The sequence below is a fragment of the Tenrec ecaudatus genome, chromosome 1 (assembly GCF_050624435.1).
Source record: "Tenrec ecaudatus isolate mTenEca1 chromosome 1, mTenEca1.hap1, whole genome shotgun sequence".
NCBI lineage: Eukaryota > Metazoa > Chordata > Mammalia > Afrosoricida > Tenrecidae > Tenrec > Tenrec ecaudatus.
Window position 1 is genome coordinate 226,562,427 of NC_134530.1, and position 26,289 is coordinate 226,588,715.

The following is a 26,289-nucleotide window of genomic DNA, read 5'->3' on the forward strand; positions in this document are numbered from 1 at the left end:
AGGTTTCATTGGCTTCTCTTTCCGTAGGAACTTGTGCTCATTCATCTTTCTGTCCTTCATTTCAGGAGAAAGCAAGCCATCCTTCCCTGCCCCGCCTCCGCCCCTCCCATTTCTCTCTGCATCTCTCCGTAGGCGCTTGCTGGCTTTTGGAAACAGGCGTTTGTATGAGGCAGGGGGGAAATGAAGGAAAAGAAAGGCTGGGGGCAGGAATCAGAATTAAAACAAAAGTTGGAACGGGATGAACAGGGCAGCTTTTTGTTTTGTTTTATTTCTGTTTTTCTTTTTTTCCCCCTTTTCTTAAAAAAAATTAAATAAAGTTTTCATTATTTCCCCAATATACATCAACCGAGTTCTCATGCAAAGCAGCAGTCACAGAAGCAGCGCGTCCCTGCCCGCGCCTCTCAGCTTGGAGAACCACCTTCTCGGCCCCCATCTCTCGCCCTCACTGTGGATGAACGAGGACCCCTTGTGAACCGGCTGTGGTGAAATGTGGCTGGCGTGGGGAGGGGGCCATCCCCTCTCCCCAGGGTGGGTCTCAAGGGACAGAGAGCTCCAGGGCCCAAGCCCCTTCACTCGCCCTTCCCACTGAGGATCCTGGCGTGACGGCCGTGACAGGTCCCTCTTCCCAGGGACAGAGGCCGCTCCTCTCAGCTCTCAATGGACATGGCGCTGATGAGTTGCTCCACCTTGTAGGCCAGCCGCTGCCGCCGGGCCTGCTCGTCTTGCTCCAGGGCCCCGATGAGCTGAGGGGCAAGCACACAGGAGGAGGACGCTCGTTAGGGCGCAGGGTGAACTCTTCTACCGACATCCCCGTTCTGCCCTCATGAGCACCACCTCAGCGCTTTAGTTGACCAACAGATGATGTCCATGGTGGCCATGCAGGCTGTTCACTGTGAGGTCGGTGAGTCAAACCCACTAGCTGCTTCTGGGGGGAAGGATGAGCTGTCTGCTTCCATAAAGGTTTAGTCTTGGAATATCTACATAGGGTCACTCTGAGTCAGAATCAACTGGATGGCAGTGGATTTGGTTCGGCTTTGGAACTGATGGTGTGTGTGTGTGTGCGTGCGTGCGTGCTCGTGCTCACATGTGTGTGTGTGTTGCTAGTTGCTCTTAAGTGGTTTTGACTCATGGGGCCCCACACATGCAGAACAGAACTGTTCCTTAGTGTTTCAAGGCTGGTGTCTACAGGGTTGCCACGAGTCAGAATTGATTGGATGGCACTTGAGCTTGGTGAGTTAATCTTTTGGAAGTCGACCTCCGGGCCTGTCTTCCTCATTGCCTGGGGGTAGGGGGGTAGGGGGAGTTGAATTGTCAACCTTTCTGCTAGAAATCTAGCACTTAACCATTTTCTCCTATGCCACCCAGGGACTGTGTGTGCCTGTGTGTGTGTGTGTGTGTGTGCCTGTGTGTGTGTGTGTTGAAAAAACACTAAACCAGCTGCCGATGAGGATGCCGACTCACAGCACCCCAGGTGAGTAGCATCGAACTGCTCCCTAGTGTCTTCCTACCTGTGACTTTTCAGAAGTTGATTACTAGAACTTTCTTCCAAGGTGCTTCTGGGTAAGGGTGGACCACCAACCTTTCGGATAGCCGTCAGAGGCATGGGTCTGTTATTGGGTGTGTATGCATGTAAATGAGTACGTAAATACAAAACCAAATGCACTGTAGCTGCGTTAAATCAGGCTCACAAGAAACCCATTTAGGGTTTCCCAACAGTCAATATCTATGGGAAGAGAACGCCTCATCTTTCTCCCAGGGAGCAGCGGGTAGGCTTGAACTGCTTACTGTATGATACCCTAGCAGTTCAACACTTACCTGGCAGTCCCTCCAGGGATTTTATATCTAGCTATGTCTTTGTCTCTCTATCATTACAGGTACATAAGTTTATATCTACATATAGTTACATTTATAGAAATATCTATCTATCTATCTATCTATCTATCTATCTATCTATCTATCTATCTATCTATCTATCTATCATTTATGGGACCTACTGCTCTTGTGGAGATTGACTGTCTTGGGCCCCCTCAGGAGCAGTTCTACTGTGCCCTACCGGGTCGCTATGAGGGGGCTCGACTTAGTGGGCTTGGTCCGGATTTTGTTCATAACGTGTTGGGAATTACAGCATCGGGCACAGCGCCAGGAAGCACTGGGTAAGTCCTGGCTAGGCCTCCTCCTGCTACTGCTTTCACATGCTACTCCATGCTGTGCGCCCTGGGACCAGTCTTCCTCCACCGCCATTCACAGGAAGGTCCACCTCTCCAGCTGAAACCTCCCGCAGGCCCTGCCCAAAGGCAGAGGATCATTTGATTCCATGCCCAAGATTATAGACGTCATCATGTCCCACTTTGACTAGAAAGAACAAGGACATGGCCTGCTGTGTGTGCTGCTTCTGCACAGTATGGGCGAAAGACAAGGAGACGTCTAAACAGCGTTCAGGGAGGATGGGCGGTCTTAGTAAGAGGAATGAAAACTCCTTTGATGTTCACTGGTTTCTGACTCCGTGGAAGTGTTTCCTCCATCACCCTCCACCCTCATTAGGAAGCACCCGCTCAGCCTTTCTGGGCATTGGCTCGGGTGCTGGGCCTTACCTCTTCGCTGTACTTGCTGACGTAGGAGTAGATCTCATTGAGGGCACTCAGCATGTTGAACTCCACAGCGTGCAGGCGAGACTGCTCGGCGAGGTAGGCGTTCATGTCCTGGTCACTGATGGCGGGGAGCTTGGCGATGTCTGCGTAGTATCTGCCGTGAACAGGGCAGACTCAGCAAACACGTGCTGACACCTCCACCGGCCGGGGCCCCTTGGGATGATCAGATGGCTCCAACTGCTCCCGCCTCCTCTTTTCCCTTCCCGTGTGGCTTCCCTGAACCCCACCTCAAGCTGAGGTTGAGACCTAGTGCTTGGGGGCACCCTAAGGCCAGAGTTTCTCTAGAAACTTAGCTGAGACCGCTTGGCAGCAGGACCCAGCAGAGTGAAGAGCCAAAGCCTGGGCTCAAGCCAGACTCCTGGTATCCATATCCCAGCTCTGACACCTGCTAGCTCTAGGAGCTCTGGGGCCCCTCTGTGCCTCGGTCTCCTCTTCAGTAAAATGGGGATGACGGGAATGGCTGTGCCACACTCGGTTGGACCCAGTCACGGGAAGATACGCACAACTTGCTTCTCAAAGGCTGCTCAGCATGAGCTCAGTCCATGAGAGCTCACTACCTGGGTCCCCAGAGCAGGAAGGGGGTGGGGGTCCTAAAGCATGCAGTTCTGGGTCAGCAAAGCCCACCAGGTAGGGACGCAGACCTCTCGACCCAGCTCTTGTAGCTGGGGATGTCCTTGGCGTAGAGCAGCTTGTTGGAGGGCGAGTCCTTGCCCAGCCGGTGCTCAGATGTGGAGCAGGAGTCCATGAAGGTCTGAGCCACCACCGAGAGGCACGCGTCTGTGATGCTGCCCTTGTGAATGTCGAACACGAACTGGGGGTTCTTGATCACGTTCACCCAGAACCGGAGTGGGAGGCTGTGGGAAAGCAGAGCAGACCTTGGGGCGGGTCGCTTAGTCACCCGGATGCTGTCCGTGGACATTCCTCCCCTCACCCCCAGTGCTCAATCCAGGCTGCCTGGATCAGGGGGCCGAGGAATGAGATCTGAGGAAGTGGGGCCCAGCTAGGGGCTGCTGATAACGTAACACCCCCTGCTCCTGGCCTGGGAGAAAAGCAGGCACCGTTGTAGTCTAATGGAGCCCTGACCCTGTTCTCTACCCACTGGGGGGTGGGCAGTGGGTCCTGTGCCCTCCTGGCACTCTTTCCCAAAGGCTGTTGTGCCCTAGGGGAAGCCGAGCACAGAGGACAGCATGATTTTCTCAGGGGCAGACAAAGCCCCCGGCCCCGGGTCTCCTCCCAGTGCCCGCCTGTGGCTGTTCTCCGGAAGGCTGCATTGGAGTGGGCACAAAGGGCCCCACCTGCGCTCCCCGCCCAGCCCCGCTACCCCAGCCCCTTCCCAGGGCTGGCCTGCCCGGCTAGGGCGTGGAATTGGCTCCCCTGGGGGAAGGCCTTTCAGGACTCTCCCCAGGGCATGTTTGTGGCTGGGCAGGGGCAGGGGCAGGGACAGAAGAGGAGGCCATTGTGAGTGTCCTGAGAAGGACTGGCTGGAGCCAGAGCTGTTCCCACCCCAAGAGGGACTGACCCCTAGTTAGGAGCCTTCCTTCTGCAACTGGGAAGTTTCTCAGCAGAGGAGAATGGATTTTTCTCTGCTCCTTGGGCCATAAGGAGGGCGAGCACATTTACTGGCTGTCGAAGCCAGACAGCTGCTGTTGGCACCTCCTCTGCCAGCCTGGCTTCTTCTCCAGCTGCCTTTCTGGCCTTAACTCTTTGGCCCCTCTGTGGACCGAGCACCCCCTCTTCCCCCACCCCGCAAGCTTGTTCTTCCTCTGTGGACTGCTGCACCCCCACACCCCAGATAGCCTCTCCCTTCCCGCTCTACCTGCTCTGTGTTCTGTTCTCATGGACCCAAAACGCCCCTAATGACTTCAATAGCCCCCTGCCCCAGGTAGGGTCAGGTCTATCGACCCCATGCTCTTCCATCACGATTCCTCCTGCCCTCTGTCCCCAAGTAGGGTCCCCTGTAGGCACAGCGTTGGTGAAGCAGCTGCCCCAACTCCTTTGCTATTTGAGGTCTGGGGGGGGGAGGCAGTACTTCTCTGTGACTGAGGTATGAGAGGACCCAGAACTCCCTCTTGATTTCCCTGAAATCCCCCAGAGTGGAGCCATGCTTAAGCACTGGGTTGCCAGACCATAAGGTTGGCGGTTTAAGCCCACCAGTTACTCTGAGGGAGAAGGATGAGGCTTTCCACTTTCTGTAAAGATTTACAAGGAGTCCTGGTGGCTCAGTGGTTACGAGTTGGGCTGAAATCTGCAAGGGTAGCAGTTCAAAACCACCAGTGGAAAGAAGTTGCCTCTCCAAGAAGTCAGAGGCTCAGACCCTCACAGGGGCAGTTCTGCCTTGCCCTGTGGGGTCGCTCACCCTAAGTCAGAATTGACTCAAAGGCAAGGTAGCAGACCAGACAGAGAGCCTGCCTGAGCCACCCCAGCGACTCCTTGCAGTGTGACCAGCCAGGCCCCCCATGCAGGAGAGAGATCAAAGCTTCAGAGGAAGGCAGGCTTTGCAGCTGTACTCCTGCTCCTGGACGGACGGCATCGATGGGGCTGGGCTTAGTTTTTCCCACCGTGTTTTGCTGGTTGCTAGGACTGTGGATTCCCAAATAACAGCCTGGGCCCATCTGTGTCAGCTCTGTTTTCTGAGGAGACCGCTGACTCTGCACAGCTGTGTGGGCTGCCTGCCCAGCCCCATGCCTGGACCTCCTCTCCGCCCCCTGAGCCCACTCCTGCAGGACGGGCTTGGCGAAGGCTGCCTCTGTGGGGCTCAAAAGCCAGTCCTGAGCTCGGTCTTTAGCCCAGGCTCAAGGCCCTGTCAGGAGGGGGCAGTGTCTTGCCAGGGGCCAGAGGGATCCCCAGGTTGGTCCTGGCCATGGAGGGGACTTTCAGGAAGCCATGGTGCCTGTGAGCCCTTGCTCCGGCTGCAAGGGCCTTAAGGCATGGGCAGTGCAATGCAATATTCCCAGTCCATGGGCTGAAGTCTGGGGCAGGTGCCGACTCTGTGCCCAACCTCTCCGGCAGAGCCGGCCAGCTCCACCGGGAATCTAAGTGCCACAGTTTCATAGCTTCTGCCTCGCTCCTCTTGCCCCAGCACTGCCAAGCTTTGGAGATCTCTGCCTCGGTGTCTAATTGGGCTGCTCCTAGGTCTCTAATCAGGTTTGCACAGATTCCCATTTCCCCAGGACAGAGGTCCCAGAGGCAGAGGGAGCAGTGAGTACATGCTGGTACAGGGGGCTCAACCAGAAAGGGCAGAGCTAGTTCCAAGGCTGGTCCTGGCGCCCGGCCTCGGGTCTGGTGGACACATCGGCACAGCCAGGGACGCAATTGCCCTGCAGAGCACCTCTGTGCTGGCTGTTTCTCCTCAGAGCCTCCTGTGTATCCAGCCTTGGCCAGCCACGGCTGCCTCCCTGTCTCTAGGGCCCCCACGGGCTGTAGCTCCCACAGGGGGTTCCGCCAGCGGCTGCTTACCAGTTGCTTTTCCAGGTGTGTCGCACATCTGTGTCATGGATGCTGTGCCTGTCTGCCTGCTCATCCAAGAAGTCGAACATGTACTTGATGGCCAGCGGGAGGGCACTGCCCCGGTGCACAGTGCTGAACAGGGTCTCAAACAAGTCATCTACAAACTTCTGCAGCGTGCCCTGGAGGAGGGAGGGTGGCAGGGGCATGAGTGGGGAGTGAGGATGGGGGGGAAGACTGCATTGCCAGATGGTGTCTAGGGCCCGCATTGTTGACTTGGAAAGCTGTCTGCAGCAGGAGGCTGGGCAGACTGCTGGAGGGAGAGGGTAGTGGTGGTGGGGGGTGTCTTTTGGGGTATCTGGTGAAAGGAGGTGAATGAGTAGATTTCCTAGGCAGCATCTCTGTTCCCACCAGCAACCCCAGGCTCGGAGGGCTGGCGTGGGCTCAAGGCAGCTGATGGGCAGACAGTGAAGGCAAGTCCAAGGGCGAGAGAAGAGGCTGGGGGCCATGCAGTGAGGGCGTCTGAAGAGCAAGCTGGGGGGCTGGGAGCACCTTGGGAGGAGTATGGCCTGTAGGTGTGGGGTTTCATGGGAAGGTGAGAAGATGCTAAGGTCTACAACGTTGTGTGTATGTATATGGGTAGTGGGGAGAGTTCAGATTCAAGACCACCCAGGCATGGCCCTGAGCACAGAGCCCTGGAGGGCCTCTGGGGCAGAGATTAAACTGGGCCTGGATGCCTACTTTGCAGGCTCCAGGCACCCCTCTGAGGCTGCCTGGCATTTCCTGGTAAAGAGGTAAAGTGAGTGCATTAGGCAGTGAGACTCACTGCCCAGGGGTGACCAGCGCCACACTGGGAGCCGCTCTGCGGGCTGCAGGCTAGACGCCGTGCACAGTGATGACCGCACAGTGAGCACTGTTGTGGGTCCTTGGCTGCACATGCTTAAAATCTCGCCTGGCCTGGAGCCTCTGGGCCACATGACTGGCAGCATCTTCCAGGCAACAGCCTGCCACCTTGCTGGAAGCTCAGAGCCAGCGCTGCAGCCCCGCTTCCATATGGCTGCGCCCCCCTTATTCCCTCAGCATTTGGGGAACCTAATGGTAGATGGGTGGGAGGGGGGACATTCAGAGCTTCCCTGGGTGTTGGCAGTACCTGCTCTCTGCACTCCTTCCGTGTGTGTGTGTGTGTGTGTGTGTAAGCAGTGATGGAGGAGGCTGGCAGACCCACCCAGTTAATCACGTAGGAAAACCCCATTGTGTCTCCTTAAGGTGTGTGTGGTGGGGTGGGGTGGTGCCCCTGAAGAGCGATGGTGGTCATGGGCAGAAGGGAAAGAACAGCTGGACAGCTGCTATTTCTGTCAAAATCAAGAGCCCGGTGGCCGGAGCCCTGGGCAGTGTACTCAGGGGCCTGGACTTGAGCTCCTGGGAATGCGTCCCCTGGGGAACAGACATTGTGATGTCCCCACTGTGGCGGGGTGGCTGCTCCCCTCTGAGGAGCCTTCCCCCGCCTTGGTGGAACAGGCCTTACCTTGGTGGCCAGCAGCCGGGTCAGGTAGATCTCAGACACCATCTTGCTGCCCCGGTCTCCCTCCTTTTGGTCCCCATGGTCATGATTCTTCACCAGGTGCCACACCTTGACCCCGCTCTCCAGGTCTGGGGTGATCATGGGGGCCCGGGACCGCAGGCTGTCAGGACTGCCTGTGTACCTGAAGGAGGAGTCTGGGGAGACGCAGCCAGTCTGTGAGCAGCTATCCGGCACCCTGCCCACCGACGTCCTCCCTCAGCGTAAAGCAGAATGGGCTGGAAAGGGGCCCCTGGGGACCTTACATCTGGGGATGATTTTAGGGCTCCTTGGAATGGCATAAGGACTGGTCACTGCAGTTTTGTAGGAAGAGGACTTAGAAGTTCTGTGTGTGGGAAAGTCTCTTGGGGGGTGAGGAGTGAGAACCCTCTTCTACCACGCTGCCAGGAGGCAGCATCGATGGGCAAAGTGTCAGCTGGATTGCTGTCACAGTGGCTGTCAGAACATTGGGACCCTAAGGAGCCTTAAGTGGCGAGACCCTTCCTGGGAGCTAAAGGGTGCCTTCCTTCTTGGAGTAGAGAGGATGGGGTCCCTAAGCCCCCTTGGCAGTGCGGGGCTTAGCCCCTGTGGGTGACTTTGCATGGGCAGCCACACCTCAGTGTGGACCAACAGGGAGGGCCCACCAGAACCTCGCTGCTCAGAGGTCCTGGGCTGGAGCATCCTGTGGGGGTAGGGTGGGGGGTGCAGGTGGCCACAGATACTTCACCATGCAAACTGGGACATGTTTGAGAGCAGCAGGGGGACCACTAACATCCGGTGGGCATTAACCACAGGTCGTCGTTGGCTCAAAGCCACGAGCAGCCCCAGAGGAGAGATGAAGCTGTCTGCTCCCATGAGGTTATACATCTATAGGGATACTATGAATCAGATTTGACTGGTTTGGTTTTAGCTTTTATTAATGAGCGTAAACTAGGGCTCGCCCAGGCAAATGAAGGAGAATGATCCTGTGCCTGCCCCCCACCCCTTCCCAGTGCCTCCTGGGCCTCCTGGGTTCTGGGCCACTCAGCTTCCTTCAACAGGCCTGGACTATTAAAGAAGGACACGGGTTCTGAGAAGACAGGCTGCACTGGACAATTGAGGGAAGGGGGGCCCATGGGAGGGGGCCATGAGGAGGCTAGGCAGTGGCCAGGGCTGCCGGCTCTCAGAGGGGGTGATGAGTGATGCCGGTCAGCCACAGAAGATGCCCTCCTGGTCTCACCATATCTGCTGATAGACGTCCTGGAGATACTGGCCGAGGCAGGGATGTTGTAGGAGGAAGTCTGTTTGGGGACCAGAGCTACCACCGACCTTTCTGACACCTGCAAAGGGCAACAAAAGTGCAGTGCAGGTGAATGCAGGGTGCTGGCAACCTGGAGAGGCACAAACTCTTCTATAAGAGTGAGGAGATAGATGTTTGTGTATGTGTGTGTGTGGAGTTGGGGAGGCAGGAGTCCAAGATCACTAGAAATCATAATGACTGCTGGTTTGGGGGCTTGTCTTATTAGACTAGAGCTGTGCTGTCCAGGATGATAGCCCCATGTGGCTATTGAGCCCATGAGATGTGGTCAGTTTGAATTAGAAGCCCCAATGGGCAAGTGCGGGACTGCTCACCACAAGGTCAATGGTTCAAACCCACCTGCCGCTCCTCGGGAGACAGATGAAGCTCTCTGCTCCCGTAAAGATGGACAGGCTCAGAAATCCTATGGAGGATTTCTGACTCACACAGTGAGAGTCAGAATCGACTTGAGGGTAGTGGGTGTGGCTCTTGTTTTAGTGTGTGCCTTGAGATGTCCTTGGGAGTGTAAGATACACACCTGGTCCCCACGTCTTAGTTTGAACAAAAGATATAAAAACATCTCATTGATCATTTTCATAGATTGGATATTGAAATAATTATCTTCACTATATCTGGTCAAAGACTGTGTGCTATTAAAATTCATGCCATCTGTTTATCTACACTTGTTAAAATCTGCCTAGGAGAACATTATAATCACACACACGTTGGTGTGTGGGGCTCCAGGCACATTTATATCAGGCGGCGCTAGGCTAGACGAGTATTCCCACCCACCTTGTGTACTTTGCACTATTTTCCCATTGCATAGGTGAAGGAACCTGCCCAGAGAGGCCGCGTAACCACTTCGGGGCCACACTTGACATGTGGTGGAGTCCTGATTGACAGCAGGGCTGCCAGGCCCCTCAGCACAGGCTGTCTGTGGCAAGTCACACTGCTGTGGGATCTGCTTTCCCATTGGCTTGGTTCCCTTCCCAGGCCCTCCACTGCCTGAGCCACTTTGAGCGGCTTCATCAGAAGAGTGCGGTCACTCTGGGGAGTCAGCGAGAAAGAGGGCAGCGTGTCCATCCTCTGGGAAGGCTCCCTGGCCCCACACCCAGCCTATAGGGCGAAGACTGACAAATGAGGAGCCATATTGAAGACATTTGGGGCCATTTTGATTTAAGATGCTCCCCATCCAATAAAAACGGAGAGTTCCCCAGAATTGTGGCGATCCAATTAAACCCCTAACGCAGAGGGAATAAAACAGCTATAATAATGTTATGGGCCATAAAACATTACTATTAAACCATTTTTTATTTTAACAATTTTTATGAACTTTATAAGTTTGATTTATAGCTGCACCAGTCATAAAACCATCTTTCTGGGTCTTAAATTGTCAGTCCCTCTCTCCCACCAAAAAAAAGAGAGAATTAAATGTTGGGAAGTCACACTATAAATGAGCATTAGTGCTAACGAGATTCCCCAATCGCTGCTTTTAGTGATGGTGGTTAATTTTACCCTCCCTATAAATCGGTGGGAGCCCGGGACCGTTTTTTCAACATCTCTTGGTTAATTATTTTTATGTAGATTTTCTCCTGCAGGCGCTCCAAGGACCTTTGGCACTGGGGAGAGTGTCCTAGGGCCACCCCCGTGCCTTTGAGGTCCAGCAGCTCTGTGTCTCCCCTGGGTCAGGACGTCCCCACCTCTGCCTGCCAAGAAAGTCTCCTGGCAACCTACCCCCGAGCAATGATCCCTGAGGCCTGCAGGGCACGGGTTCCCACTCCCCTGGAAACAGATCGCATCATCATTCATGTTTTCTTGCCACCTAGAAAGTAGTACTGGTGGTCCAGTGGGTGACACTTTGGTCTGCTAACCACAAGGTCAGCAGTTCAAAGCTGCCAACTGCTCGGGACGTTGTAGATGAGGCTCTCTACTCCAGGAAAGAGTTACTGTCTTGGAAACCCAAGGGGGGCAGCTCTACTCTGTCCTACAGGGTTGTGACGAGTTGGAATCAACTTGCTGGCACCAAGTGCTTGAGAACGGAGCCCTGGTGGTCCAGTGGTTGAAACACTTGGCTGCTAATTGAAAGGTGAGAGGTTCAAAGCCACCAGCCGCTCTGCAGAGGAAATATGCAGCCATTTGCTTCCATAAAGATGCACCCTTGGGAGCCCTCTGGGGCAGTCTTACTCTCTCCTTCAGGGTCACCCTGCGTTAGAGTCAACTCTATGGCAGGGCTTTGGGGTTTGTCATCTAAAGGAAGGTCCATAAGGCAACTCAAGGGACCACAGCTCAGCTCAATTTCAAATCTGAGAGCTGAGCGATATTCCTCTCTTAACAAATAAGCCCGCCATTCGTCTGCCAGCTTGTTGTACCGTGGGGACTTGCATGTTGCTATGATGCTGGAGATGAGCCCAGGTGGTGTAGTGGCTACGAGTTGGGCTGCTATCCTCATGGTCGGAAGTTCAAAACCACCAGCAGCTCTGAAGGAGCCTGCAGCCTGAGGCTAGGGAAAAAGACTACTTCCAAACAACAGCCAGCGAAACTGATGGAACGCGAGACTCTTGCCTGATCAAGAGCTGGAGATGAGTATGCTTGGTGGGAAAGCATGAAACTATGTGCAATATGGACTCAGCGTCTGGACTGTCATGAAGAGGACGCAGGCAGGGGCAGAGTTTCACTCTGTCGTGCAATCACACCTCGTTTTACTGCGCTTTGCTTCCCTGCCTTTAAGAGATAATACAGTTTCCCAACTCAAAGGTGTGTGGCAAACCCGCAAACAATGGTCTATCAGCTCCATTGTTCAACAGCATGTGCGTACTTTGAATCTCCGAGCCACATTTGGCAGTTCTTAAAACACTGCCCGTTTTTTCACGATGCCGTTCTGCAGCTAACAGACAGTATAATGTAAGTGCAACTTTTATACACTCATGTGACTCGCTTTATGGGGACATCTGCTTGACTGCAGTCGTCTGGGTCTGGGCCTGAAGCCACACTCTCCCCGAGGTCTGCCTGTGGGATGGGGCTGCCAAGAGTCACAGCTGACTTAAACTACTAACAACAATACAATCCGACACCCACGGCCAATCAGGATGACTAGATGGGTGTGAACCCTGACTTAGCTGTGTGACTTTGGGGAAGTCACTTACCCTCTCTGGACCCCTGTTTTCCCACTCAAGGATGGAGATAATTATAGCGTCTACCTTATGAAATTGCTCTGAGGAAAGAAGGGGTTAACCCACAATGAAGGCTGAGCGCAGTGCCAGGGCGCATCCTGTAAGTGCTGGCGATTGGTGTTGCTGTTCTTGCCGTCACCATCAGCACCACCACCATCTCCCAGAGGGGACCACCATCCCTGTTGTCCCCTGTCACTCAGGGCTTGTGCGTGGGAAGTGCCTTCCACTCAGTGAAGCTCAGTAAATATTTGAGGAATGAATGAATACATGAATGATAAATGACATTGGGGATTTGAAAGTGCTTCGTGTGATGAGCAAAGAGCAGAGCACTGAATTCCTTCATCGGAAGCCACCGGGCAGAGAGCCCGGAACAAGTGGCAGTGAGGCGGGGCAGCCCCACGCCCGCCCTTCACAAACTCACAGTTCAGGGGCAAACTGCCCACCTCGTTGGCACTTTCGAATCAGCTGGACTTGGTTCATCACAGGAGGTCTACTGGAGGTATTCAACACCAGGTGAACCGTGTGTACTTCTAAGTAAGAACAACAAAGTTGCCTTCGAAATCATTCCGCTCCTGGCACCCCGCTTGATGCGTTAGAGTAGAACTGAACTACACAGGGCTTTCAAGGGCCTTGGTCTCCCTGGGCTAAATTGCCAGACCTTTCTTCTAAGCCACCTCTGGGAAGAGTCAAACTGCCAACCATCCATTACTATTAATACCAAGCACTTAGCTATTGGTGCCACCCAGGGACCTCTGTGTGTTTAATGAACAGTGGATTATGGTAACTCCCTCTCGGGGGTAGAAACAGCCTGGGGATCTCATCGGTCCTTTCTAAGGTTTTCCACCACCTTGGACAGGTCATCTCCCTCTTGGAGACAGAGCCGCCCAGGGTGTACACAGAGAGGAAAGCCACCCACAGGGAGCAGTGAACTCACTGCCTGGGAGCTGATTCTAATTCGTAGTGACCCTATAGCACAGGGTAGGACTGCCCCGTGGGTTTCCAAGACTGGAACTCTACGGGAATAGAAAGTCTCATCTCTCTCCCCTAGGGTGGCTTGCGGGTATCCAACTGCTGACCTTTCGCTCAGCAGGTGCAGGAACAGTGGTGAGGAGGGCGCAGGACTGGGTGGCGTTTCGTTCTGTTGTGCATAAGGTCACTATGGGTCAGAACTGACTCGATGACAACTCACAACCATCACACAGGACAGGGTAGAACTGCCCCTGTGGGTTTCTGAGACTGTAATGCTTCCCTGAAGTGGAAAGCCTCATCTTTCACCCAAGAAGCACCTGGTGGTTTCAAACTGTTGACCTCGAGGACTTCAACTCCTAGGCACTACACCACCAGGGCTGCTGGGAGCAGTGAAGCAGGAGTCTAAATATGAGCATAGCCTTGAATGCCTTCCTCTGCCCACTATACCCAGAGGGGGTCCAGTCAGTAAGAAGGCACGGGGTAGGGCAGGTCTAAAGAGGATTGTCAGGGTCTCCTGGGGCCCCCACTTCCTCTGTGTAGGCCTGGCTCCTCTCAGTGCGGTACTTGGAGTCTGGGCCCTCTGAGAGGCAGGGACAGAGGCGAATGTTAATCAGGCAATCCCGTAGGGGCCGGCAGCCGGAGGCACTTCCTCTGGTTGGTTTAATTTCCCTCAGTCTCTCATTTCCAGTTTCTATTTTAGTATTTTTCTTGACTCCAGTCTGCCTACCTGTGCTTAATCTTACAGGGACCCCCAGCCGGGAGCACTCAGCATGGGGGAGGAGGTGAGCAGAGGGGGATGCTGCTAGACCTTTTGTTCTTTGCGCTGGGTTTTTTTTTGGACTCTTCAGTCACAGTGTCTGCCACTGTGCACAACACTTTTGCATAGCACGCGTCGTCATGAATCCACACGCTTTTGTGGGGCAGGGATCTGAGGACTCCAACTTTACAGACCAACAGGAGAACCCTCAGCGGCAGCCGGTGAAGTCCGGAAGATGACCTCGGTTTTGCTGTTGCTACTGCCTAGCCAATCCCAGCTTACTTTGAGTCCTACAGGGCAGAGGAGGAGCCCTGGGCATGGAGTGGTTACAAGTCGGGCTGCTGACCGTGAGGTCGGCAGTTTGAAACCACCAGCAGCTCCTTAGGAGAAAGTTAAGGTTTTCTCCCCTAAAGAGTCACCCTCTTGGAAACCCAGGGTGGGCTGAGGCGAGGGGCAGTCCTACCCTGTCCTCCAGGCTTGCTATGAGGAGTCGGCGTGGACTTGAAGGGCAGGGGTACAGGACAGAGGAGGCCAGCTCCGCAGGGTCCCCACTGGTACACTGCCGGGTCTTTTCTCCCAGGGGCCTGGGGCTGGGGGAACCACCAACAGTCCGGTTAGCAGCCGGATAATAATTACCCATCGTGCCGACAGGGACCCTTCATCGTTTTCCCTAACTGGGGTGGGGGTGGGGGTGGATAAAACCTGAATAAGACCCAAACCCACTGCCTTGGAGTCAAATCATAGCGCTCCGACAGAGTAGCACAACCAGTAAGGGGGTGACCTTTGTGAGATCATCCATGTTTAGGAGCTCAGTCCATCTGTCTCCTGTGAGGAGCGGCTGGTACGTTTGAACTGATGACCTTGCAGCCCACAGTGAACCCCACTTCCCTGCCAGGGCCCCTTTGTCTTTCACACGACAGGTCAGCAATACAGGTGGTGTGATTGTAAGATGCCCCAAGGAGAAAGCTCACACGCATAGCGACCCTATAGCACAGGGTGGAACTGCCCCTGTGGGCTTCTGAGGCTGTACCTCTTAAGCCTCATCTTCCTCCCGAGGAGCGGCTGGTGGTTTCAAACTGCTGACCTTCGGTTATCATCATACATAAAACCCACTGCGCCACCAGCGACTCAATCGCAGTCAGTTTGGAGTTATTTATTTATCTTCATCTCAGAAGGAAGCAACTGACCTCTTAGGTCAGTGCTGCTTTGGAGGCCCTTTGCAAAAATGCATTGTGTACTGGAGATGTGGAGACATGCAGTCTGCAAATGCCTGGGCACTCCTAGAGCCTGGCTGCTCAGCCTTCTGGGGCTGAGCCTGCGCACTGAGGTCTTTAACGAGTTCCCCCAGGTAGTTCTGAAGCGGTTGCAGGGCTATGGCCCATGGAGGAGGGGAAGGTAAGGTAAGGAACCCCCTTTGGGGTTTTCTTGTTTGCTGCTATGAAGTCAATCCCTTGCACGATGGAATGCGACCCTGCCTGGCCCTGCGCTGCCCTGAAGCAAGGCTGCAGATCAGAGTAGTGTGAGTGATTGCCAGGGGGGACAGTGCAAGGAGAGTGGGCACACAGAAGCCCCCCCACCCCGCTCGCTCGCTGGCTCACTCACCTGGTAGTGCATCAGCGTGTTGAGCCGCTTCCAGTCCCCCTCAATCTTGGTTGTGATGTCCTCATCCTGTAGCACCACCCGGGCAATCCGGCCTTGGCGCCACTCTGGGGGGAAGGGGTGGTGCTGGGTGAGGCCTCCGGGCTCCGGGCCAGAGTACCCAGGAAACCTCCTCTAGAGCTCGGTCAGCCTCCTTCGCCCCGCTCTTGCCTGTGGGAGAGCTCAGAGACATGCAGGACACCCCGGGCTCTGCTCCAGAGACAGCCATGTGGGATGTGGCCCAGTCACCCCCACACTATACACTTCTCACTTGGAAGTCTGAACCTGCTTCCCACTCTCCCGAGGAAAGCAGCTTCTTAATTTCTGCCCCCCACCCCAAGGCCAGGGCTCCTACCCAAGTCCATGTCCACAGCCCTTGGCCGCTGGGAGTAGGGCACGTTCTTGTACACCGCATCCAGAATTTTCTCCTTGACTTGAGTGATGGTGTCGCAGTTCAGCACCTTCACGGGGATCTCGGGACTGTTCTCATTGTCGGGATTCACGCAGTTCAGGATCTGCAAGCAAGAGATGGGGGTGAGCTGGGGCGGGGGAGGGGACTGAGCTCTGTCCTGTCGGTGCCTTGCCCTTCCTTAGACCCTCTGTTGTCTGCACCGCTTCCCAGTCTCTCTCCTCCTCCGGCGGCTGGCCCGAGTGGCAGGGCGCACTCCTTCCTCCTCCGGGCATCAGCTCTCTGCTTTCTAGATCCGGGATGACCATGGGCTACACTTCTGGAAATAAGTGGCTCAGGGGTTTAGAAGCAACATGGTGGCGGCGTAGTTACATGTGAGGCTGCTAACCGTAAGGTCAGCGGCTTGAAACCACCTTTCTCCCTTAAAGGGTTACAGTCTCAGACGCGCACAGGGGCAGCTCCACCCTGTTTTCTCCGGTTGATGGGTGTCAGCAGGGACTGGATGGTGGTGAGTGTCGGTGAGGGATTTAGAGGGGACTCCAGGCATATCCCGCGCCGGCCATTTCCTTCCCTCAATCTTCTACACCAGACACCAGCACATCCCCACTTTCTCCCAGAATGCTGTTATTTGCTTGTTAGCTGTGCACTATCTAGTCTGCCCCGACTCAGGGCAACCTCAGGCAGGCCCCACGGAGCAGCCCCATCGCGGTCCACAGTGTGCTCACTGGCTGGCTTTCAGAAAGGGATGAGTAGACTTCCTGCCTCGTTCTGAGAGGTAGGAAGATTATGCCTATGCTAAACCAACCTTAGCTGGTCTTGTCATGACACGGGGGTTGGAAAGAAATCAGGCACATGTTAGACACCTGTGGGGACCATCCAAAGCTGGGCGTTCACCGACCAAGGTCACCTAGACACAGGTGAAGGCCAACCTGGGCACAACGCAAGGCACCAGCAACATGACATCACACATGAGCTCCACCACTAAGATCTGCCAATACCCTCCACCACGAGCCCTCTCGCCACAAGTGGGCATAGGAGTAGGATGGGATAAAGAGCCCAGGCTGTAGGCAGGACTCTCTCTTGCAGGTCAGAGGGTGCCCTCTCCCCCGCAGGCGCGGTTGCCCCTGGGCCGCATGCCCTCTCAAGGACTCGAGCGCTCTCTCTCCATCTTTTGATTCTGGGACTGCTCTCTTGGTTCTGTGGACTCCACTTTCCAGCCATTTTCCCATGTAGTTTCTTCAAGCTCCCCCGAAGCGGCCATTTTTTAGGTCATGAACTTTCCCACGGTCCGTCGAGTGGCCTTGCCCGCTTTCCAGGAGAGTGTGTCCTCCCTGAGATGGTACCGCCCACAACTTCCCTTTCCACCACGAGAGTTACTTCCATTACAGAAGTGCCTCTGCTGCGTGAATTCTTCCAGTGTTGACAGGCAAGAATCGAGGTGAACCATCCCAGAAACCAACAGTTCTTAGAGTGGAAGCTCTGCTGAAACCTGGTCAGCATGACAGTGGCAGGCAGGACTCCGCCCACACCAGGCAGGACTCCGCCCACACCAGGCAGGGCTCCGCCCACACCAGGCAGGGCATGGGGCAAGGGAGTGTTGCTGGCTGAGACTCCAACCTGGGGCTCCAGCGGGAAAGGTGAGAAGCCTACCATCGAACCACCACTATGCCACAGTTGATGGCAGGTGATATATCCTGCGCCCACGCCTACTATCTAGGGTAAACTGAGGCATGGAGAGCCGCAGCTCCCACCCCACCCCCGCCCGCATGAGATGGTGGAAGACTTGGAGGAAATCCAGGTTTCCTACTTGGCCAACCCTCCAGAACCCAGGGTATACTTCATGTCTCCTAAACTTGCCTCCCCCCACCCCACCCACCTGCCTGCCGCTTCTCCCTGCAGATCGCCTCTGTGGTCAAGAGGTCCAATGTGGGTCAGAAGCAGGAAGTGTAGGAGCACCTCGTTAACCCCACCCACCCTTCACCCCGCCCAGCTGCTGGCCTCCTCACCAGGGTCTTGTACTCAATCTGCTGCCGGATGAGCTTGTCCTCGCTCAGCGAGTAGCGGGCCTCGCCGGTGATGGCGTCGATGGGGCCCTTCTCCATCTGCTGCTTGATGGCGCAGTACAGCATGAAGAGCGGCTCCCCGGCGCACTCCTGTGGGCACAGGCGGGGCCAGTGAGGGTAAGGGCCGCCCCCTTCCAGGCTGCCCACCCTCCTTTGCTGGGGAGCATCTGGGTGGGCAGGTTCTTCCTAGCCACAGGCTCAGCGGGGCAACCTCCCCTCTGGCTCCTCACTCACCTTCAGGAACTTGTGCAGGAGGAAGGCAAACCAATTGGTCAGCATCTTCTCAGCTACCGACTCCGTCCTGGGGAAGCGGGAAGGGAGAGGAGATGAGGGTAGTCCGCTCCTGGGGGGTCGGGGTGGTGGGCCTGGGTATGTTGTATGAGCAGCACTGAGCTGAGCGAGAATCAGATGTCTTCACCTGGGGCTGCTGGCTCCTGGGCCTGTTCCCGTTTACAGGACTGTTCTTATCGTTTAGGGAGTTGGGGCCCCCTCTCTCCTATACCCCAGGAGTTTCAATCTTGGCTCTGGCTGTGTGACCTTGAGCACATCATGTCACCTCTCTGGGTGCTGTTTCCTGGCCCATGGAAGGGAATTGCAATAGCAGTGTGTCTCCACTGAGGTTTCTTCAGGACAGCAGGAGGTCACGTATGGCAGGGGCCAAGAACGACACCGCGCCATGAGCTCATGCCAGCCATGGCTGTTATGAGCGATCATTGCCATATAGGGGCTTGGATCCCAGCCTCGGGGGAGAGAGAAGTGATGGGGGCCTGAAAGCCAGTGTTAGTGGATTCGGGCCTGCTTCCTCCCCACGCAATGCAGCAATTCCCTGCCCCCTCTCCCCTGCCAGCAGACTAGGACACTGAGGAAGGAACAAAGCAGTGGTGACAGACCCTGGGGGACAGGGATGCCGGAGGGGTGTTTTAGCTCCTTACACATGGTGCAAATTACACCCTGTGGCTGCAGTGAACCCAGGCCTTTGCCAGGGCCCCTCAGCACCGCAGGCCTGCGTGCCGTGCCCGAGAGAAAGCCACAAAGGGGCAGAAAGGAGAGAAAGCCACAAAGGGGCAGACATTGTAGCTTTCTGCCCGCAGCCCCTCCCGGCACTCTCTCCTAGCATTGTGCCGGAGATTAGCTCTAATTTAAATACAACAGTTCTTAATGAGAGTTCCTAATGCTCAGATTGGCAGGGGGGGCGGAGGGGGCTTTTGCTTGTAAGACAAAGCCGGGCTCTCTCCTTCCTCACCCTGGTGGGGGGGGGCTAGAAGTCGAGGAGGGGTCTGTACTAAGAATAGGCCTGTGGCCTGCAGGCATGTGATGTGTGACCTTTGCTCAGCTCAGCCACTGGCTCAGCTCCCCTGGGCCTTCCTGGATATGGCAAGCGGGCGGGCGGGGGGGGGGGGGCGAAGTTGGGTACTGGGGACACCCGAGTCAACAGGCCTTCTGTGATGATCTTCCAGATCTGCACTCTCCAGCAGGGTGGACACGGAGCTCTTCAAATGAGGGGGAGGGCAACTGGGCCATGGACTCTTTGATTCGGTTTCATTGTTGTGAATAGCCGGTGGCACCTGTGCTGGGCAGCACAGGTCTCCGTGCAGAGGGATGGAGATCGTTGGAGGGGCGCTAATGTCCGAATGGTGTGGATGAGGAAGGGAAACATCAGAGAGGCCAAGCGACTGGCCCGAGATCACACAGCTAGTGGGAGGGACACCGCTGGACAGCAGTGGACCCTTGCGCTCCTCCACCACCCTTGGGTGGCTTCTGAGGCTCACCACCCTCTTCTCCAGCTGGGGGCCAGTGTGCCCATGTCACAGAGCCCACCCTTCCCCCCGTCAGCCCCCACAGCAGGCCTGACCTCCGGAGTAGCAACTTGGGGTGGTTCTTATTCTCCAGGTTCTTGTCGATGAGGTCGGAGAGCAGCTGCTTGAGGACGTCGGTGGCGTACTCCAGGCGGCCCTGCAGGCCCGTCATGATGAGCGAGGCCACGTTGCCGCGGTCGCGCATGGAGAAGCTGCGCTGCAGCTCCAACGTGCGGATGAAGGTCAGCAGGAACACCTTGTTGTTGATGAGCTGGGCAAAGAGCTTCAGGGCCTTCTCCACGTGCTGCTGCCCGTTCCCTTGCACCTGGGGGGCAAGATGGCACTTCACAAGGCAGCCCTTGCTGCAGGTGACAACAGCCCTAGGTCCCTCCTCCAGATGCCTGTCGTTACTACATCCCACTCCCCACACTGTGGGCCAGGTAAGGCATTGGGCCAGCCTCTGGGGTCTAGTGAGCTCTCTCTACCTGGGTGGGGAGGCTGGACCCACACCAGGCTTGCTCAGTTTCCTGGTCGCCCCCTTCTCCTCTGCCCTGATTTGTCTCTAGTAAAACACGTGCACCAACAAGCCTTACAGAACCCGTTATCTCTATGGTGATTGTTACCAGTCATCAAGTTAGCTCCGACCCCTGAGCAACCCCACGTCCCACAGCAGGGAACACTGCCCCGTCCTGCGCCATCCTCTCACTCAGTGCCGTGTTCCAGCCCACTGTGGCGGCCGTTGCGTCAACGCTTTTCCTCCACCTCCTCGAATCCATTCCCTAGCTGCGCCCTGTGGCTGCCTCCCTCCTGTGAGGCTGTGACAAAGGATGTGCCCTACTAAGGCCTGGCCTGCCCTCTTCTTCTGGGTCCCTTACCTCTAGCTCCCGCAGCACAGGGTGGTCCTCGATGCCGGGGAAGAGGACCCGCATGGCGTAGGTGCGGTAGTCCAGGTAAGGAATTCCTGAGCGGTCCAGGTCACTGGTCAGCTCGTTGATGTCTGTCTGGAGCTCAGCAAAAGCTGCGGGGTGCAGGGGAGACAGGGTGGTTCTGGATGGGTGGGAGCCCCAGGGGCGTAAGACGTGTGTGCGGGAAATGAGGAGGCCTGGGGTGTAGAGGCAGGCCGGCTATCAGGACCTATCTCCAGAAAGGAATGAGGTGACTCTAGATGTCCCTTCTTACTGGGTGTCTCCAGGCGGTGTCCACAGATACGAGGTCAACTCCTTACCGAGAGCTCACATAGAAAGTAAATGTTCAGAAAAATCGCTGGGTACAATCGATGTATGGATTGTTATAAAGGTTGTTAACAGCCCCTAATAAAATGATCTTTAAAAAAAAAAAAGCGAAGAAGAGGTCAGTTCCTAACCAGCATGTTGGAGTCCATCCCTCAGCCCCTCGGAAGAAAGGCCTGGAGACTTCCTGCCAGAGACCACGGTACTGCTCTGTGCGACACCAGGGGACAGCCACCTGGTCAGAAGTGACTGAAGGACACCTGGCTGGGTACTGAGGGATACAGGTGACTTTTGCATCACTTTCTCCTTTTGGCCTCAATATTGGGTTCCATATCCTCTCTTGGTATGGTCTAAACTCCCTGCTGCCAAGCCAGTGGGGCAGAAGATAGGCTGCCCCTGCATGTCTGAGACCAGGTGGGTTCACAGGAGAAGACAGCCTGTGCATGTCTCTCCCACCAAAAACAGCTGGCACCCAGGTCAGCAGCGCTGTGCATGCTCCCCTGGCCCACCTAAATGCATCCTATGGATTCTGGATATAGCTCAAACAAAGGGAAAGGAGAGGTCCCATAAGTTATGCGAGAAGGGGAGGGACCAGGCTGAGGGCAGCAGGCAAGGCCAGAGCAGGCAGTCGGGCTCCCCCTGCCCAAACAGGAAAGAAACCTGCCCAAACAGGAAAGAAAAGTGTTCCCTCTCAGGGGCGCTACTTTCCCCTGGGCGCTGGCCCCAACACCAGGACCAGCCCTGGCCCCACCCTGGCCCAGCCTGGCTCCCCTCTTCCACTTAGTAGCAGGCTTGCTTCTGCTCCTGATGTTCCTGGCAAAAAGAGAACTGGTTTGATTCTTAATGGAGATGTTTACCCTGCTGGGTCCTAGGCCCCAGGAGGATGCCAGGCATCTTCTTCACCTGGTGGCAGTGGCGTGTGGGAGATGGAACACAGTACAATCTCCACTCCCACGCACTCCCCCACCCCCCACCCCCTGCCAAGGACGCAGCCCCTCCCCTCTCCTGGCAGGGACAGAAAGCAAAGCCCAGGGGAGCTGGTGCGGTTGGAGGAGAGGTGCTCTTCCCACTCCACTTGTACCCCATCCCTCCCACTTGTGGAGCTCAGGGAAGCAGACCTGGTGGAGATGTGGGTTAGGCATTGGGCTGCTAATCGCAAGGCTGGTGGTTCAAACACACCACCTGCCCCATAGGAGACCACTGCTGCTCCCTGCTCCTGTAGATATTTACTGTCTTGAAAGCACTCAGTCTGAGTCAGCATTGACTTGGTGGCAGTGGCTTTTTGGATAGAGGCTGAGGCAACAAAGTCTGGAGGCTCCCGTGTGGGGAAATGGGCCAGGTTACAGGGTAAGTCGGGATAGGGGCAAGACCAGAGCACTGTCATCAGACCTGGGTCCTTGTGATTGGGTCATCTTAATGGGAGTCCTCTGCCCCCAAAAGGAGCCTTGGTGGTGCTTTGAGTTAAGCATTGGGCTGCTACTCACAGCATGAGCAGTTCAACACCACCAGTCACTCCTTGGCAGAAGGATGAGGCTTTCTGCTCTTGTGGAGACCTGCCCTTAGACACCCACAGAAACAGCTCAGCTCTGTCCTATGAGTTGGAATCGACCCGATGGCAGTGAGTTTGGTTTGGGGTTTGGTTCTGGTTCAGTGGTGAAGGATTCAACTCGTATCAAAAAGGGTTGGCAGCTCAGACCCACTCAAAGGGACCTCAGCGGAGAGGCCTGGCGATCTGCTTGGGAAAGATCAAAGCAGTTCTGCTGGGCATCCGTGGGGGCGCTGGGACTCAGAGCCACTCAGAGGGCCACGGACAGCAATGCCAAGGGCAGGAAGGGCACACCCTGCGGCCTCTTGGCCGTGGGTCATGTGAAGGTCCCTGTAGCCTCGCGTTCTACAGCCCAGGGGAGACGGGAACCAACTAACCACATCGGCCAAAGGTGGTTGCAGGGTAAGAGGTCTGGTGTCAGCCACTTCTCAGTGAAGCTGGGGAAGAGGATGAAGGTGAGCGTGGCTGCGGGGAGCAACCGAGGGAGGCAGGGATGTGGGGGCATGTCCACCTACCCTCCTTGCACTCCAGGGCCACCCTGGACTCTAGGTTGTCCATCTGCATCTGGAGCCTCTTGAGAGTGAGGTCGTTCTCGCGGGACTTCCTCTTGTAGGCGATCAGGACGATGATGACGATGACCAGCAGGAGGCTGCCGCCTGCCGCGATGCTGACAATGGCCGGTAGGGTCAGCAGGCTTTCTGAGACCACGCTCACAGAGCCGGGCGAGAACACCATGCCACCCACGTGAACCTGTGCGGCGCACACACACAGAGGCACAGGTTGCATACGGGTCGGCCAACTGGACGGGCCCATCCAGCCCTTGCCGACTCAGGGAGGGCATGACAGACACCACCATGCAGGGCGGCTCCTGCTGCTGGTCTGCCCACCTCCCCTTGTGTTCCCGACTCCCACCCATTTAGCTGAGGACAGGAGCGGGGATGCTGTGCGGGGTATATGCATCAGGCTCTGAGGCAGGGGAGAGAGGCCAAGTGTCTTCACTGGGTCAGAGAGCCCCTCTTTCTGGAGTGGAGGGGAGAAAGCATTGCACTAGGAGGGGCTCACTCACCATGACCTTGTGCTGCCCCGTGAGGTTGGGAGGCTCGCAGAGGAGCTGGGTCTCAGACACAGTCACTGCACATGGGGTCTCTCCAATCAGTACCGTGTAGTTGAGCTTGGCACCCCCAGAGGCAGGAGGGCAGAGGTTTTTGCCCTGCAGAAAGGAGACATCACAATGGGAATAAGAGACGCATGCAAGTGGCGATGGAGCACCCATTCAGGAAGAGATTGGTGGGGGGTAGGGTGGGAAACAATGCAAAAACCTATAAAAGACTCCATAAGCTAGTTGTTTTGGTGGGTGGGGCACAAGGGGAGCTTCTAACAACCATGGTTTGGAGAGAGAGAAAATGAAAAGGGCACGTGGTAGTTACACAATCTGGTTTCAATTTGAGGATTGGGAGTGTAGGGGTGAAGTCTAGGCAGTCAATCAGGTTATAGCCAATGAGGCCTCTGTGTGGGCATGGCCTTCTCCTGAGAATTCTGGGAATTCCTGGTAGTTTCTTCCTTGGAGGCAGGGGACATGTTCTCTCAGCTCACTCCCTGAGAGACGCTCTACTGACAAGGCACATGGACTATGCTGATAGGCCCCCGTGCCCTACGAACTGGAGGAGCCACATGGAGACCCCTGCCAGCGCTGAGATGCTTACAGTGCCACTGGATCCACAAGACTTTCTACCCACTGGCCTGTGATCTTCCTGCATTCGGCATCATTGCATGTGTTTCATAAGCCTGAAGAGGACTTTATAGATTGGTATCGGACATATGGGCTACCATGGGACTTATGGGCTTGGACTATGAATTTGTTTCTCTAGTCTACCCAGCCTTGCACAGGGCAGAAGGCAAGGGAAGGAGAAGTGGAGAAAGGAAACCAGAGAACGTGGTGGGTGAGTTCCACACCCTGCCCATCCCCACTTAATCCAATCCAGGGCACCTCACAACCCAAACCCACTGCCTCGTGGGTTTCCAAGAGGGTAACTCTTTACAGGAGTAGAAAGCCTTCTCTTTCTCCCCAGGAGGGATGGTTGTTTTGATCTGCTGGATCTTGTGGATCACAGGCCAATGCGTAACCACTACACCACCAGGGTTCCCATTCACAGCGACCCACTGCCCCACTGGGTTCCCAAGGCTGGCATCTTTATGAGGGCAGGCTGGCACATCTTTCTTCCTGGAGTGACTGGTGGGTTGGGACCACTGACTTTTTGGTTAAAAGTCAAGCACTGCCCCTAGCCAGAAGGACTTCTTGCAGGGAAGCACCCACGAGGAATAAACAAAAGTGGCTGAGCAGCAAACCGTCTGGTGGACAGAGCCTAGGAACTGTGGTCTCTTGACATTTAAGTGCAGGGGACTGTGCCCAGACTGCCAGTCAGAGGGAATGGAATGGTGACTGCTAACTCTGTCCACAGCACCTCTGGGTCTCAGAGCTCACAGTAACACACAGACTCATTCTGAAGTAGTTCTTAAGAAAGTCAAGTGCATAGCACATTGCTCAACAGGCCAGTAGCTACAAATCACCTCCTTTTGCGGGGAGCTGGCAGCATAGGGAGCCCACGTGGTAGGAAGGGGGACAAGGAAGGCCAGGAGGGAGGAGTTCTCCTACCTTCAGAATGATGGGGGATCCTGGCTTCTGGTCCAAGACCCCGGTAGGGCTGAGCAGTTCAAAGGTCGGGTTAGGGTAGTAGATGAACTTCGTGTCATTGTAAACCAGCAAGGACTGGACATTGTTAAAGACGAAGCCAAACTCGTCTGGCCGTTCCACGGCATCCAGGCCTGGCCGATAGTCCGTGGTCAGCGAGGGCGCCAGGCAGGTCAGGGTGGTTGTGTTCACAACTTTGCACACCTGAGAGGACCAGAGCATGAGCATTCAGACGCAGATCACCTGCCACCTGGTCAGAGGGGGCGGCCAGCTCTGTCCTCTCACAGCTTTGTTTGCTCCTCCTTGTCACCATTAGGCTACTTGTCTTCTTCATTATCAGTTTAGCCTCTAGAGAGCAAGGACTGACTCGATCTATGTATCTATCTATCTATCTACCTATCTATCTATCTATCTATCTATCTATCTATCTGTCTGTCTGTCTTGCTACCTGCCTACCTATCTATCCATCCATCCATCCATCCATCCATCCCAAACCAAACTCATTTCCATCAAATTGATTCTACCTGGTAGAGACCCTTCAGGACAGAATCAAACTGCTACCTTGGAGGGGATGGTAAGACTGTATAGATTTCCAGAGGCAGAAAGATTCCTGTCTCTCTCTCTCTCTCTCTCTCTCTCTCTCTCTCTCTCTCTCTCTCTCTCTCTCTCAGAAGGCCTGCTGGGTTTAATGGATGAACTTGCAGTTAGTTAGCAGCTATGAACCACTCCAAAAAGGCTTTCTTGTTCTTTATGAAATATATATTTAATTATAAACCTGTTCATTCATTGACCCAAACTGCGCGACTACCTGTTTATTCCAGGTTCTGTGCTAGGGTTGAGGCTATCAGAGCTTCGCGTGATTTCACAAGGAGTTATACCATAGTCCTGGCAGAGGGCCTGGTGCACAGCAGGGTCCCAGACATTGTGGAACGTGTGCATGATTGTGAGAACAGCCCTTGGCGGTCTGGGTGCAGAGTGCAGTGCACTAAAACCCCAAACAAACTCACTGTCTTCTAGTCTATTCTGACTTTCAGCAACCCTCTAGGACAGCCTAGGACTGCTACTCTGAGTTTCTCAGGCTAACTCTTTACAGGCTT

At 55.4% G+C, this 26,289-nt stretch overlaps 1 protein-coding gene across 1 annotated transcript in view; it reads right to left on the bottom strand.

Annotated features, from left to right (window-relative positions):
* Positions 1 to 248: 248 nt before the first annotated feature.
* PLXNA2 (plexin A2) overlaps positions 249 to 26,289 on the bottom strand; it is a 254,704-nt gene continuing 228,663 nt past the window's right edge. The window contains exons 18-32 of the mRNA XM_075529818.1: positions 25,157 to 25,396; positions 23,570 to 23,713; positions 23,019 to 23,253; positions 20,604 to 20,746; positions 19,785 to 20,053; positions 18,167 to 18,233; positions 17,876 to 18,022; positions 15,816 to 15,975; positions 15,425 to 15,528; positions 8,870 to 8,969; positions 7,618 to 7,808; positions 6,105 to 6,274; positions 3,290 to 3,502; positions 2,592 to 2,742; positions 249 to 743 (exon numbers count right to left, since the gene is read on the bottom strand). Coding sequence (XP_075385933.1) covers positions 648 to 743; positions 2,592 to 2,742; positions 3,290 to 3,502; positions 6,105 to 6,274; positions 7,618 to 7,808; positions 8,870 to 8,969; positions 15,425 to 15,528; positions 15,816 to 15,975; positions 17,876 to 18,022; positions 18,167 to 18,233; positions 19,785 to 20,053; positions 20,604 to 20,746; positions 23,019 to 23,253; positions 23,570 to 23,713; positions 25,157 to 25,396 — 2,430 coding nt within the window. The 3' untranslated portion in view covers positions 249 to 647. The remainder of the gene's footprint in view (positions 744 to 2,591; positions 2,743 to 3,289; positions 3,503 to 6,104; positions 6,275 to 7,617; positions 7,809 to 8,869; positions 8,970 to 15,424; positions 15,529 to 15,815; positions 15,976 to 17,875; positions 18,023 to 18,166; positions 18,234 to 19,784; positions 20,054 to 20,603; positions 20,747 to 23,018; positions 23,254 to 23,569; positions 23,714 to 25,156; positions 25,397 to 26,289) is intronic.